Here is a 15,519-nt window from a genome sequence, read left to right as displayed (position 1 = left end):
AAGGGATAGTTCATATTAAACAGATAGTACATATTAAAGGGATAGTTCACGTTAAAGGGATAGTTCATGTTAAACAGATAGTACATATTAAACGGATAGTTAATGTTAAACAGATAGTACATATTAAAGGGATAGTTCATATTAAACAGATAGTACATATTAAAGGGATAGTTCACGTTAAAGGGATAGTTTGTATTAAAGGGATAGTTCATATTAAACAGATAGTACATATTAAAGGGATAGTTCACGTTAAAGGGATAGTTCATGTTAAACAGATAGTACATATTAAACGGATAGTTAATGTTAAACAGATAGTACATATTAAAGGGATAGTTCATATTAAACAGATAGTACATATTAAAGGGATAGTTCACGTTAAAGGGATAGTTTGTATTAAAGGGATAGTTCATATTAAACAGAAGGTACATATTAAAGGGATAGTTCACTCTAAATCATAGTTTTTATGACATACCATCTTTAGAGGGCCGGGCCTTCTTGATCCAGTCTGTGAGGTGTCTGACAAAGTCAAAGAAGAAATCTCCCTCTGGTACACTTATCACCTACAACACACACACACACACATACACACACCTCACACACACCACACACACATACCACACACACCACACACACCACACACACAAAGAGGAGTTGGGGCATGTTGGAGAGTATCAACTCTGTGATATATTGTGGGTCAATTGTGAATGACTGATTGATCTACAAATAATAATGAGTAGTTATTTATGATCATCCAGGTGATTTGTAGATCAGACAGTCAGCTGCTGCCTGCTAAATCTGCTGCATCGACGAACAAGGCATTAGTGTGCATGTGTGTGTGTGTGTGTGTGTGTGTGTGTGTGTGTGTGCATGTGTCTATCACCTTGTCGGAGATCTTTACGAACAAGCTGAATCCTTCGGGTGATTTGAGCAGCAGGCGAGCAGAGATCGCCAAACAGAAGTCTTTAGCCTTGGTGCTGGACTCCACCTCAAATGCCTGTCAATTACACACACCAGCCAATCACAGCACAGTAAACACCTGTCAATCACATACACCAGCCAATGACAGCACAGTAAACACCTGTAAATCACAAACAGGAACAAAGCCAGAAAGATAGTCTGTGTGTGTGTGTGTGAGTGCGTGTGAGTGTGTCAGTGTGTGCGTGAGTGTACCTCATCAGTATCGTCAGGGAAATAGACTTTGTGGAAGATCTGGGTGGTCTTATGTTGGATGGCCTCTACCTCCACTAGGTGGGGAGGGTACTTCCTCGAGCCATTCCTGTTGCCACAACAACACCAATAATAATAACAACAGCACCAACAATAATAACAACAGCACCAACAATAATAATCACAGCACCAACAATACTAATAACAACAACACCAACAATAATAATAACAACAACAGCAACAATAATACTAATAACAACAGCAACAATAATAATAATAACAACAGCAACAATAATAATAACAACAGCAACAATAATAACAACAACATTAAGAAATTAACTAGCAGAAGAGGATTGTATCATTAACAGAGTGTGAGTGTGTGTGTGAATGTGTGTGTATGTGTGCGTGTATGTGCGCGCGTGTTTGTGCCCACGTATGTGTTACCGTAGGGCCTTCTGTAGTCGTGTCATACAGTCCTGAGCCAGAGGGTGGTGTTTCCTGGACTGAAGGAAACGCTGGACATGAGGCAGCAGCATGTTGCTAGGAGGGAACAGCCCTGTACACAGCCACAGCAACTCCCAGCCCTTCTCCTCACTGTACCTACACACACACATGGTTACGACACAATGTAACAGAGGTATCTGAGAGAAGTTTAGGATGTGTGTGTGTGTGTGTGTGTGTGTGTGTGTGTGTGTGTGTGTGTGTGTGTGTGTGTGTGTGTGTGTGTGTGTGTGTGTGTGTGTGTGTGTGTGCGTGCGTGCGTGCGTGCGTGCGTGCGTGCGTGCGTGCGTGCGTGCGTTCTTACTTGACGTGGTTGTCTGTGAGTTGTTTGAGGATCTGACAGAAAATCTCATCTTTTAGAGGTTCGGCCTTCAGAGCTCCTTCAAAGATCTGGTCCGTCAGCTCGTTAACAGAACGTGTTCGCTTAGACGGGTAGTCCCCCATATACTTCATCATAGGTGGCATAGTCAAGGAGTTTACATATTACACAAACGACACAGGTGGGATCTGAACCCCCGTCTCCTGGGAAACCAACGTTTTAACCATTAGGCCAGAAGGAAATTCCATATCTGGTCGAGGAGGATTTTCAGTTGCAGGCAGGTTTACCTCATCACAAGATCATGAATCTGAAACAAACACAAGCAGAAGCACACGCACACTACAGACGGTTTGTGTTAGCCAGTAAAGGATATCTATGAAGACCATACAGGCATCCTGTGACAGGTCTTCATGGCTGAGGACCTTCTTCAGTAGGGGCTGTTTGATAGGCTCTCTGGTGCAGCTCCACATTGAGGCCTTCCCTCTGTTCTTAGTGATCATCACCCTGCTCAGAGTGTGTTTGGGAGGAGGTCTGGAGAGAGAGGGAGAGAGAGAGAGGGAGAGAGAGAAGGGGGAGGAGAAAGAAGGGGGAGAGGTGTAGTGACAGGTATTGATTAGGTAACATTTTCTTTAGACAAAAAACCCACACGGTTACAAATACTGCAACTTGTATTGTGTGTGTTTGTGTGTTTGTGTGTATGTGTGTGTGTGTGCCTGCATGCATGCGTATGAGCGTGTGTCTGTGTGTGTCTACCTGAAGTGGTCATAGCTGAACTCTTCCAGTGTGTAAGGTTTAACCCTCTCCTCTCCAGTCTCCGGCAAAACCAGCTGAGATGAACGCACCGTCTCCTGTCTCTGGTCTGGTGTCATGGTAATCAATGCCTAGGGAGAGAGAGAGAGAGAGAGAGAGAGAGAGAGAGAGAGAGAGAGAGAGAGAGAGAGAGAGAGAGAGAGAGAAAGAAGGGGGGGGGGTGATTAAGAATCACGCAGATAGACCATTACAGTGTAGGCTGTGTGTGTGTGTGTGTGTGTGTGTGTGTGTGTCTCACCACTACGTCAGCCTGAGGTCTGGTAACAGTGGGCAGGACGTAGACGGCATCAGCAGGGAAATCTCCTTTTTGATTGGTCCGTTCATTGACCCCATGGGCCCAGCCAGAGGTCATGACCTGCTGACCTGTCTCTTGGTCCAATAGAATCAGGTCTCCCTTTTGGAACGACAGGAACGTAGACTCCTCCCCACCTAGAGGGGACAAGGTACAGTTTGTGTGGATGTGTGTGGGGGTGTGTGTGTGTGTTTGTGTGTGTACTCTACTCACCAGAGTTGGTGTTGTCCTGCAGAGCCACCACGTACTTGGACCGGTTCCTCAGGCCCTCTAGGAATGTTACCACAAGGTCTCTGATGTCCTCAGAGTTGGTCGACGTGAACGTAAACTCATCGCCCTTTATGGTCGCCAACGTAAAGCTCTGCCCCTGCAGCTTACCACCTCTACCAACACACAGAAGAAGACAACATGCTCAAAGAATTGCTCATGCACGGAGCTAACTAGCAGTCTCAGAAGAAGGGAGAGAAAGAAGGTCAGCTAAATGTAGGGGGTTGAGGTGTCCACCAACAAAACAGCAACACAGGGTGGCTAGCCTAAGTAAGGAGGGTGGCTATCTAATTATACAAATGAAATGTATTAATATTAATGGTTACTGGCTACATAGTAAGCTTCTTGAAATTAGGAGTTTAGGAGAAAAGAGGATAGAAGAAAATAAAAAGAAACAGAGTAATTGATATGTTTATGGTTGAGAGGGCAACAGTGTTAGGATGGACTCCAAATCACCTGCTGCTGGAGACTGCAGTGATCTCTGGGAAAGAGAGTTCTAGCAGCACCTGCTCCTGTTCGTCCACAAAGTACACCCCTGTCCAGTTCACCGCCACAATGACATCATTCTTAGGCAGACTTGGACCTGTATGGTGGAGTGAGAGGCGGGATCAGAGTATGGACCCGTGTCTAGGGCTGTGTCCCGATTCTCTGTCCTCATACCAAAGTGCACACTTTCAAACTCCCTGTCATGGACTCCCTACAGCGAACGAGTACACCAATCCAATGCTTGTAAATCCATGACGGGTAGGGTGCATGCACACTTTGGAAGGAGTGAGGAAATTAGGACTAAGCCTAGATCACATGTATACCTACAGTAGTTTCCAGGAACAACCTCCGCAAGAGATATGATGAGGTTCAGCACCAAACAGACTGACTGACAGGTATTAATGAAGGTAGTTGGTACAGCAGGTATGTTACAGCAGGTATGTTACAGCAGGTACGTTACAGCAGGTACAGCAGGTACGTTACAGTAGGTACAGCAGGTACTTTACAGCAGGTACGTTACAGCAGGTACAGCAGGTACGTTACAGCAGGCACGTTACAGCAGGTACGTTACAGCAGGTATGTTACAGCAGGTACGTTACAGCAGGTTTGTTACAGCTGGTTTGTTACAGCAGGTACGTTACAGCAGGTTTGTTACAGCAGGTACATTACAGCAGGTTTGTTACAGCAGGTACGTTACAGAAGGTACGTTACAGCAGGTTTGTTACAGCAGGTTTGTTACAGCAGGTACGTTACAGCAGGTTTGTTACAGCAGGTTTGTTACAGCTGGTACGTTACAGCAGGTTTGTTACAGCAGGTTTGTTACAGCAGGTACGTTACAGCAGGTTTGTTACAGCAGGTACGTTACAGCAGGTTTGTTACAGCTGGTTTGTTACAGCAGGTACGTTACAGCAGGTTTGTTACAGCAGGTACATTACAGCAGGTTTGTTACAGCAGGTACGTTACAGAAGGTACGTTACAGCAGGTTTGTTACAGCAGGTTTGTTACAGCAGGTACGTTACAGCAGGTTTGTTACAGCAGGTTTGTTACAGCAGGTACGTTACAGCAGGTTTGTTACAGCAGGTACGTTACAGCAGGTACGTTACCGCAGGTACGTTACAGCAGGTACGTTACAGCAGGTACGTTACATTAGGTACGTTACAGCAGGTACAGTAGGTACGTTACAGCAGGTAGAGTAACATACCTGAGAGCTTGAAGGCCTCATAAAAGCGTGAGAAGAGGAGCGGCCATTTGTAGCGAGCGAAGTCCACCACTTCCTCCTTCACCTTCTGGGGGTCAAACCTCTGCTGGGTGTAGATGCCCTGGTGTGGAGAGGAGAGGGGGGGACAAACAGTTAGGTTGTGTCCCAGATGGCCTCCTATTCCCTATATAGTGCACTACTTTTGACCAGGGTCCATAGTGATCATGTAAAAAAGTAGTGCTCTATGTAGGAAATATGGTGCGATTTGGGACACATCCTTAGTGACTTATAATGGGTGTATTTAAAAAACAAGTTAAAACAATCACATATTATGATCAAAATAATTGAGAGTAAAACCTGGTAGTTTACTAGATCAAACATCAAAACCTGTGACATACAGAGTCCCTAGAAGGGAGCCTGGCAAATCGTTCCTCAGGGAGGAGCACCTTTTTATGGGCAGCCATGATGACGTGGGCCCATTTCTCCACACTCCGGGAGGAGCTGACCTCTCGGTCGGGGATGTAGGATGGGATCAGGCTCAGCAGACGCTCTGTCAGGATCTCAGAACCATAGTCCACATAATACTGCTGACTGGCTAACTCTGCTAGGTCATCCTAGAGAGAGAGAAAGGGAGGGAGAGAGAGAGAGAAGGGGGATTAGTTAGAGCTAGGATCAGAACCATAGTCAACATAGTACTGCTGACTGGCTAACTCTGCTAGGTCATCCTAGAGAGAGAGACAGAGGTTAGTGTCAGGATCTGAGATCCTTAGTTCCCATAGTACTGCTGACTGGCTATCTCTCCCAAGTCATCCTGGAGAGAGAGACAGAGGTTAGGGTCAGGATCTGAGATCCTTAGTTCCCATAGTACTGCTGACTGGCTAGCTCTCCCAAGTCATCCTGGAGAGAGAGACAGAGGTTAGGGTCAGGATCTGAGATCCTTAGTTCCCATAGTACTGCTGACTGGCTAGCTCTCCCAAGTCATCCTGGAGAGAGAGACAGAGGTTAGGGTCAGGATCTGAGATCCTTAGTTCCCATAGTACTGCTGACTGGCTAGCTCTCCCAAGTCATCCTGGAGAGAGAGACAGAGGTTAGGGTCAGGATCTGAGATCCTTAGTTCCCATAGTACTGCTGACTGGCTAGCTCTACCAAGTCATCCTGGAGAGAGAGACAGAGGTTAGGGTCAGGATCTGAGATCCTTAGTTCACATAGTATTGCTGACTGGCTAGCTCTACCAAGTCATCCTGGAGAGAGAGACAGAGGTTAGGGTCAGGATCTGAGATCCTTAGTTCACATAGTACTGCTGACTGGCTAGCTCTCCCAAGTCATCCTGGAGAGAGAGACAGAGGTTAGGGTCAGGATCTGAGATCCTTAGTTCACATAGTATTGCTGACTGGCTAGCTCTCCCAAGTCATCCTGGAGAGAGAGACAGAGGTTAGGGTCAGGATCTGAGATCCTTAGTTCCCATAGTACTGCTGACTGGCTAGCTCTCCCAAGTCATCCTGGAGAGAGAGACAGAGGTTAGGGTCAGGATCTGAGATCCTTAGTTCCCATAGTACTGCTGACTGGCTAGCTCTCCCAAGTCATTGTATAGACGAAAAGAGAGAGAGAGATGTTTTCCTTGTTTATTTCCTTTTTGTTTATGGTCTATTCCACTTGCTTTGGCAATGTAAACATTTGTTTCTCAGGCCAATAAAGCCCTTTGAATTAAATAGAATTGAATTGAATTGAGAGAGAGAGAGCTAGAGAGAGAGAGAGATGGTCAACGTGATTGTAAAACTCACCCTGTCACAGCGGTACTCTCCAAACTTTACCCCCCGTACAGTCTGTTGGTAGATGAGGTTGGTGGCCACAGCGTCGTCTGCAGGGTTGTGCCAGGGGGTGAATATCTCCTTCCTGTAGAACAGTCTCCAGGGGGCGTTTCTCTCCTGGGCACCCTGCTCCTTGGCATACTGCTCACACTGGGACACTGCATCCATCACATGGTCCTTTCCACTGCCTAGGGAGGACACCTGGTGGTACACACACACTGCTCACACTGGAATACTGCACATGCATGATGTGTATGTGTGTGCATGCCTGCCTGTGTACCTGTGTGTGTTTGTGTGCGTGCATCCTTGTGTGTGTGTGTGTGTGTGTGTGTGTATGTGTGGCTGTGTATTACCTTGTCAAACAGGGCGATATAGAGAGAGAATCCAAAGCGGTCTCTGAGGCTGATCTTGTCTGCCAGGGCGTTACACAGCTCCATGGCCGTAGTAGCTGAGTCTGTCAACAACGTCTTAGTGGTCCCATCCATAAAGGTTACTGGCAACATGATGGGCTTCTTAGACTTAGTGGCCTGGGAGAGAAGAAAGAGAATGGAGAGGGAGAGAGAGAGGGGGAGGGTGGAGGAGGGGAGAGAGGGGGGAGAGAGGGGGAGAGGGAGGACAGATGGAGGGGCGAGAAGAAGAGAGGTGGAGAGAGGAGAGGAGAATGAGAGGTAAGGGATATTTCTTTGTGTGTGTGTATGTGTTTGTATGTTTGTTTGTTTGTTTGTGCGCGAGTGTGTGCGTGTGTGCGTGTGTGCACCTGTAGCTCCAGCCAGGACGGGGGTTGTGTTCTGGTGCCGTTAACAAACGTGCGTCTGAGTCTCTCCTCGCAGTAGGGGGCGTAGCCAGGAGGACCCCCATGGATGTAGTTACGCAGGTACTGGAGGAGACAGGATGTAATGCAGTTATAGAGGAAGGGATGTAATTATAGAGAAAGTATAGAGTTTAACAATGGCTACATCCCAAATGGCTCTGTGGACCCTGGTCAAAAGTACTATATAAAGGGAATAGGGTGTCATTTGGGACGCAAGCAGAGTCTATAGTAGTATGTGTATTCTGACTGACCTTGACAAACTTCTCAGAGGGAGCGAAGCAGCCGACACACAGAGAGATGAGGATCCAGCCGCGGGCGTGACTGCTCTTAGAAGGATTCTGGTTCAACTGCTTACAGATCTGGCAGTAGATCTCATCCCTACAGAGTACACACACTGGACAGGTCAGAGTGTGTGTGTGTGTGTGTGTGTGTGTGTGTGTGTGTGTGTGTGTGTGTGTGTGTGTGTGTGTGTGTGTGTGTGTGTGTGTGTGTGTGTGTGTGTAAGCATGTGTGTGGGTGTGTGTGTGTGTGTATAAGCATGTGTGTGGGTGTGTGTGTGTGTATAAGCATGTGTGTGGGTGTGTGTGTGTGTGTGTGTATAAGCATGTGTGTGGGTGTGTGTGTGTGTGTGTGTGTGGGTGTGTGTGTGTGTGTGTGGGTGTGTGTGTGTGTGTGTGGGTGTGTATAAGCATGTGTGTGGGTGTGTGTGTGTGTGTGTGTGTAAGCATGTGTGTGGGTGTGTGTGTGTGTGTGTAAGCATGTGTGTGGGTGTGCTCGTATGTGTGTGGGTCTACCTCAGGGCAGGTCGTAGTATTCCATTGCCGATGATGAAGTGGAGTTTCTCCAGGTTAGAGGTGGGCCGGTCCTCTAACATGCTGTTGCCATGGAGACTAATCTCTCCGTCGTTCAGGCGCTTGGTCACCTAACAGAAAACTCATCATCAACACTGGACATTCTATCTGATCTACATACTGTCTGTGTCCCAAATTGCACCCTATCCCTATATAGTGCACTACTATTTATCATGGAGCATAGGGCTCTGGTCAAAAGTCATTTACTAAATAGGGCCATTTTACCACTTCTAGGATGCTTTCAACTCCAACACCTCCTCCACAGTGATACTCCTCTCCTCCTCCTCTCTCTTACCTCCTCAGTAATCTTGGACTTCTTCTTCAGGGTGAGGGACACTAGTTTGTGTCGGACACTGTTCTTCTTGTTGCTGTCTGAATGGGGGGTCTATAGAGGAGGGGTCACAGCAGGACACAGTTTATGAATCAGATAGGAAACGTCTTCTAGGAAGCACTACTGTGTTGTACTACCCAGAGCAACACGGGGTATCAGACCATGACGGTTTAACTAAGGTAGAATCTAACCGAATGAGATTATAGCTAAGTGTTATTATCGATTACTCCCACCTCTTCCCTCCTCCCTCATTTTACATTTTAGTCATTTAGCAGAAGCTCTTAATCAGTTCTTATTCATTCATCTTAAGACAGCTAGGTGAGACAATGACATATCACAGTCGTAGTAAGTACATTTGTACACAGTACACAGTCAAATATTTACTCTGACCTCGCCCTAACCCTGGAGGGCCTGTAGTTCTCTCTCTCCTCTCAACTCTCCCTCCCCCTACAGGGCCTGTAGTTCCCTCCCTCCCCCTCTCACCTCTCCCTCCCCCTGCAGGGCCTGTAATTCTCTCTCTCCCCTCTCCTCTCAACTCTCCCTCTCCCTGCAGGGCCTGTAATTCTCTCTCTCCCCTCTCCTCTCAACTCTCCCTCCCCCTACTGGGCCTGTAGGTCCCTCCCTCCCCCTCTCACCTCTCCCTCCCCCTACAGGGCCTGTAGTTCTCTCTTTCCTCTCAACTCTCCCTCCCCCTACAGGGCCTGTAGTTCCCTCCCTCCCCCTCTCACCTCTCCCTCCCCCTGCAGGGCCTGTAGTTCTCTCTCTCCCCTCTCAACTCTCCCTCCCCCTACAGGGCCTGTAGTTCCCTCCCTCCCCCTCTCACCTCTCCCTCCCCCTGCAGGGCCTGTAGTTCTCTCTCTCCCCTCTCCTCTCAACTCTCCCTCCCCCTACAGGGCCTGTAGTTCCCTCCCTCCCCCTCTCACCTCTCCCTCCCCCTGCAGGGCCTGTAGTTCTCTCTCTCCTCTCAACTCTCCCTCCCCCTACAGGGCCTGTAGTTCCCTCCCTCCCCCTCTCACCTCTCCCTCCCCCTGCAGGGCCTGTAGTTCTCTCTCTCCTCTCAACTCTCCCTCCCCCTACAGGGCCTGTAGTTCTCTCTCTCCCCTCTCGTCTCAACTCTCCCTCCCCCTACAGGGCCTGTAGTTCCCTCCCTCCCCCTCTCACCTCTCCCTCCCCCTACAGGGCCTGTAGTTCCCTCCCTCCCCCTCTCACCTCTCCCTCCCCCTACAGGGCCTGTAGTTCTCTCTCTCCTCTCAACTCTCCCTCCCCCTGCAGGGCCTGTAGTTCCCTCCCTCCCCCTCTCACCTCTCCCTCCCCCTACAGGGCCTGTAGTTCTCTCTCTCCCCTCTCCTCTCAACTCTCCCTCCCCCTGCAGGGCCTGTAGTTCTCTCTCTCCTCTCAACTCTCCCTCCCCCTGCAGGGCCTGTAATTCTCTCTCTCCCCTCTCCTCTCAACTCTCCCTCCCCCTACAGGGCCTGTAGTTCCCTCCCTCCCCCTCTCACCTCTCCCTCCCCCTGCAGGGCCTGTAGTTCTCTCTCTCCCCTCTCCTCTCAACTCTCCCTCCCCCTACAGGGCCTGTAGTTCTCTCTCTCCCCTCCCTCCTCTCACCTCTCCCTGCCCCTGCAGGGCCTGTAGTTCTCTCTCTCCCCTCTCCTCTCAACTCTCCCTCCCCCTACAGGGCCTGTAGTTCCCTCCCTCCCCCTCTCACCTCTCCCTCCCCCTGCAGGGCCTGTAGTTCTCTCTCTCCCCTCTCCTCTCAACTCTCCCTCCCCCTACAGGGCCTGTAGTTCTCTCTCTCCCCTCTCCTCTCAACTCTCCCTCCCCCTGCAGGGCCTGTAGTTCCCTCCCTCCCCCTCTTACCTCTCCCTCCCCCTGCAGGGCCTGTAGTTCTCTCTCTCCCCTCTCCTCTCAACTCTCCCTCCCCCTACAGGGCCTGTAGTTCTCTCTCTCCCCTCCCTCCTCTCACCTCTCCCTCCCCCTGCAGGGCCTGTAGTTCTCTCTCTCCCCTCCCTACTCTCACCTCTCCCTCCCCCTGCAGGGCCTGTAGTTCTCGCTCTCCCCTCCCTACTCTCACCTCTCCCTCCCCCTGCAGGGCCTGTAGTTCTCTCTCTCCCCTCCCTACTCTCACCTCTCCCTCCCCCTGCAGGGCCTGTAGTTCTCTCTTGTAGGTTTTCTTGCCCAGCGTCTCGTAGATCTTGGTCATCACAGGGATCTTCTCCGAGCCGTCAGTGATGGCCGTGTGGTACTTGGGCTCTGGGAGATCTCCCATGAACCTCAGCACCGTGATCCATACCGCTAACGCTGCCTGGGGGAAGAGCAACCAACAGTGTTAGGGTTGCAACCATTCCGGTACCTTAACCAAATTTCCCTGGTTTTCTATCAATCGTGGTTGGAAGATTCCGGATTTCCTACTTATTCCCTCCTGATTCCAGGAATCTTCCAATATGGATTTCTGGACAACTGGAGAAAGTAGGGAAAAGTTACTGTAATTTTTGCAACCCTAAACAGTGTTCATGCTGTGATTAGAAAGTACAGTTGGGTAGAAGGAGGCTGCCTGAAACAACAGTCTGACAAACACCCATGGTCTACTGGGGTTAGAGGTCAGGGGTTAGGTGTCAGAGTTGAGAGGTCATGTGACCAACCAGCTGGTCGCCCTCGTCTTCATGGAACAGCAACGGTTGTTTAAGTGGCCGTCGGATGTAGGTGTGTGTTGTGGTGCCCTGGAAATAGGTGGCAGCGAACTTGGCAAATTTATACTCCGACAGGTCATCCTCCTCATCCTCAGGGAGAGGAAGAACATCATCTAAATCCTCCTCCTCAAGCTCCTTCTGGGCACGTTCCAAGTCCTACACACACACACACACACACACACACACACACACACACACACACACACACACACACACACACACACACACACACACACACACACACACACACACGCACACAAAGACACTTAGCGAACGATTGGAACGTAGCCCAGAGCAGATTAAGGTGTTAACTGTAACATTGTGTCTGTGTGTCCACTAGGTGGCGACCTTCTCACCTCAAACCCAGCTGGTGGCGCACCCTCCTGGCCAGGGAAGGAGTTTGTTGTCCCCAGGAAGCCAAACATCTTATCCACCATGTCAGAGTCGTTCACCGGCTCATGTCTGGCTTTCTCCATCTGCTCCACCATCTCCTTCTTCCTCCGCACCTCCTCCCTTTCTCTCTTCTCTCTCTCCGCATCCTCCTTCACTAGCTGGGCCAGTCGCTCCTGGTGGTTACGCTCTGCTTCAACCTGCAGAAGACAGGGTGTTAATAGGTGTGTGTGTGCAGAGGCGTCATGTCCATAGGGGCCACAGGGGCAAGTGGCCACTCAGATTTGTCCTAAAAACAATTGTTGTTTCTCTGTAATAGTACTAGCCACATAGACATTTTATGAAGATGGCTTTAGCTAGCCCAGACAGGTTCCCAATCTGACAACCTCATAACTAGCTGCCATGAAACCATTTCAGGCTACCAAGTTAGAGTAGCTAGCTTGTCTAACTGGCTTAGCTGGCATGCCTGCAGGCAAGGTTGGTAGACTTCAGAAAAGCAAGCAATAACTAAATATATTGAATTAGACTCACATTCCTTTCAATATTTTACTCAGATTTTAGCACAGATGCAGAGAGCATAGTTTCTTTAAATTCAGAACCACCAGTCAGGAGGATACAGACAGCTCAAGAGGTATGCTTAGATATGCAGAAAAATTGACATATCTTTTACATAGAATTAAGAATAATGATTATAACTCTGGATTGCAGGGCCTAGCCCCCCTCCGGACCACCCCCAGCCATCCTCACCTATTTTGTGCCCCCTCATATTTTTGGTGTGTGTGTGTGTGTGTGTGTGTGTGTGTGTGTGTGTGTGTGTGTGTGTGTGTGTGTGTGTGTGTGTGTGTGTGTGTGTGTGTTCCAGACCTTGGCCTTCTTAGCGCTCATCTGGTTCCTCAGTTTCTCCTCCTCAGCCAGACGCAGCTTCTCTGCCTCCAACCTCCTCCGATACTGAGAGAGAGAGAGAGAGGGGGGAGGAAACAGAGAGAGAGAGAGAGGGAGGAAACAGAGAGAGAGAGAGGGAGGAAACAGAGAGAGAGAGAGAGGTAGAGAGAGAATGAGAAAGAGAGCGTGAAAGAGAGAGGAAGGGTTAGGATGTGAGAGTGAAAGGGACTGAGGCTTTCTTTCAGTCTGCACTGCGTGTGTCTGTCTCTTTCTCACCTCTCCCTTCAGTCTCTTGTAGAGGCGTCGTGCGATCATGCCCCGTGTGTGAGCCTGGATGGTAATGACGGCCCATAGGCGGTGTCTGAAGGCCCTTCGGACCAGACAGCCTCTACACCTGGCCTGCAGACCCATCACTCTCTGTCTGGCCACGTGGTACGTTACGTACAGCCGCCTGGAGCGGTACAACGCCTGGAGTCTGGCAAACCCTGCCCGCATCTAGGAGGTGGAGGGGAGGGGAGGAGAGGAGGAGAAGAGGGGGAGGAGGTGGAGGGGAGGGGAGGAGAGGAGGAGAAGAGGGGGAGGAGGTGGAGAGGCCATGGAGGAGAAATTAAAGTAAGAGATTGTCATTTGATTAATGATACAAGGAACAGTTCAGCTCATGTCAATAAGAAGTGATCAAGTTTTTAAAACTCACAGCTCCATAGTTCTTGCGACAGTGATATCCTCGCCACGTCTTCTGGATCATCATGGCTGACTTTCTCATCTTCAGGAAGTTGGACCTGTTGAGACCAAGTGATGCGATTGTTAACTCAAAGCTGGTTGCAATGACTACAGTCTCAGCTGGTTTCTTTGCCAACAGTATAAACGGGTTGCTGTGCCAACAGTCTAACCGGGTTGCTATGACTACGGCCTCACCTGTCCTTGAAGCCTCGTACAACCTTCTGGATGAGGATGACCTTGTCCGTGATGGCCTTGTCTCTCTCTATCTCCAACAGCATGTCATGGTGGTCCTAAACAAACACACACACGTGCAGACACACAGCCACACACAAACTAGAAGTGATCATCAGTAGATTCTAAACAGACATTCTAAAGACCCTCTGATTTATGTTCGTGACATCCCTCTCTTCCTTAATCTGTTCATTTCCTCTCCTCCTCTGAGCTGTTTGTTTCCTGTTGGGGAAGTGTGGGCGCTGCCCTTGCTGCCCTGGCTTCACTTCACAGATTTTACTTCCTGTTTTACTTCCTGTCTGACCAGCTGGTCGCTCTGATAACTACCTCAGCTATGACGACCATCACCATGATAATCAGCCCACCACTGACCCCACCCCTAGTGCTGTCCTCGTGAACAGAGGCACAATTGCGGTTGAGTTCCACTGCACAGTGAATTTCTTCCCTCTTACTAAGACAAGGTATTGTAGACAACTTGCATATTTCAGATAAAACCTCTATCAAAAATGCAGAACTTCTGCCAAATGTCACCCTTTTCCCTATATAGTGCACTACTTTTCTCCATTTAAGTGTTTTCATACATTTTTTTGTAATTTAGCAGACGCCCTTATCTGGAGCGACATACAATTAGGGTGAAGTTCCGAGCACATTGGCAGATTTTTCACCTAGTCGGCTCGGGGAGTCGAACCAGCGACCTTTCAGTTACTGGTCCAATGCTCTGAACCGCTAGGCTACCTGCTACCCACACAGAGACCAGGCACCCTAATATGATGCTATTTGGTCCAGGTCCAGGTGTTATAGTTACCTTGAGGAAGATCTTGGTCTTTCCCATCTGCCAATCATCATCTCTCCCAAGGACAACTTCCGCTATACGCTGACAAGTTCCCCTCAGGTCCTCCTACACACACACAGAGTGGACAGATAACATTAGTGAACAGGTAACATCAGGGGACAGGTGACATCAGTGGACAGGTAACATCAGTGGACAGGTAACATCAGGGGACAGGTAACATCAGTGGACAGGTAACATCAGGGGACAGGTAACATCAGGGGACAGGTAACATCAGTCGACAGGTAACATCAGGGGACAGGTAACATCAGGGGACAGGTAACATCAGGGGACAGGTAACATCAGTCGACAGGTAACATCAGGGGACAGGTAACATCAGGGGACAGGTAACATCAGTGGGCAGGTAACATCAGGGGACAGGTAACATCAGTGGACAGGTAACATCAGTGGACAAGTAACATCAGGGGACAGGTAACATCAGGGGACAGGTAACATCAGTGGACAGGTAACATCAGTGGACAGGTAACATCAGTGGACAGGTAACATCAGGGGACAGGTAACATCAGGGGACAGGTAACATCAGTGGACAGGTAACATCAGGGGACAGGTAACATCAGTGGACAGGTAACATCAGTGGACAGGTAACATCAGTGGGTAGGTAACATCAGTGGACAGGTAACATCAGTGGACAGGTAACATCAGGGGACAGGTAACATCAGTGGACAGGTAACATCAGGGGACAGGTAACATCAGTGGACAGGTAACATCAGGGGACAGGTAACATCAGTCGACAGGTAACATCAGGGGACAGGTAACATCAGTGGACAGGTAACATCAGTGGACAGGTAACATCAATGGACAGGTAACATCAGTGGACAGGTAACATCAGTGGACAGGTAACATCAGTGGACAGGTAACATCAGGGGACAGGTAACATCAGTGGACAGGTAACATCAGGGGACAGGTAACATCAGTGGA

The 15,519-nt window shown here is 49.2% G+C and overlaps 1 protein-coding gene across 1 annotated transcript in view; it reads right to left on the bottom strand.

Moving 5' to 3' along the window:
- Nucleotides 1-15,519, bottom strand: part of LOC110507111 (unconventional myosin-VIIa) — a 56,591-nt gene that overhangs the window by 5,314 nt on the left and 35,758 nt on the right. Inside the window, exons 18-43 of the mRNA XM_036965589.1 lie at nt 14,557-14,649; nt 13,716-13,810; nt 13,495-13,579; nt 13,077-13,295; nt 12,783-12,866; nt 11,885-12,118; nt 11,481-11,684; nt 10,967-11,143; nt 8,806-8,895; nt 8,454-8,581; nt 7,911-8,037; nt 7,606-7,725; nt 7,202-7,375; nt 6,822-7,049; nt 5,487-5,654; nt 5,044-5,161; nt 3,813-3,939; nt 3,303-3,472; nt 3,036-3,226; nt 2,741-2,868; nt 2,361-2,518; nt 1,973-2,126; nt 1,612-1,767; nt 1,171-1,276; nt 881-994; nt 473-560 (exon numbers count right to left, since the gene is read on the bottom strand). Coding sequence (XP_036821484.1) covers nt 473-560; nt 881-994; nt 1,171-1,276; nt 1,612-1,767; nt 1,973-2,126; nt 2,361-2,518; nt 2,741-2,868; nt 3,036-3,226; nt 3,303-3,472; nt 3,813-3,939; nt 5,044-5,161; nt 5,487-5,654; nt 6,822-7,049; nt 7,202-7,375; nt 7,606-7,725; nt 7,911-8,037; nt 8,454-8,581; nt 8,806-8,895; nt 10,967-11,143; nt 11,481-11,684; nt 11,885-12,118; nt 12,783-12,866; nt 13,077-13,295; nt 13,495-13,579; nt 13,716-13,810; nt 14,557-14,649 — 3,736 coding nt within the window. The remainder of the gene's footprint in view (nt 1-472; nt 561-880; nt 995-1,170; nt 1,277-1,611; nt 1,768-1,972; nt 2,127-2,360; nt 2,519-2,740; nt 2,869-3,035; nt 3,227-3,302; nt 3,473-3,812; nt 3,940-5,043; nt 5,162-5,486; nt 5,655-6,821; nt 7,050-7,201; nt 7,376-7,605; nt 7,726-7,910; nt 8,038-8,453; nt 8,582-8,805; nt 8,896-10,966; nt 11,144-11,480; nt 11,685-11,884; nt 12,119-12,782; nt 12,867-13,076; nt 13,296-13,494; nt 13,580-13,715; nt 13,811-14,556; nt 14,650-15,519) is intronic.

The sequence above is a fragment of the Oncorhynchus mykiss genome, chromosome 27 (assembly GCF_013265735.2).
Source record: "Oncorhynchus mykiss isolate Arlee chromosome 27, USDA_OmykA_1.1, whole genome shotgun sequence".
NCBI lineage: Eukaryota > Metazoa > Chordata > Actinopteri > Salmoniformes > Salmonidae > Oncorhynchus > Oncorhynchus mykiss.
The sequence above is the reverse complement of the archived record's forward strand: the minus strand, read 5'-3'. Positions and strand labels throughout refer to the sequence as shown.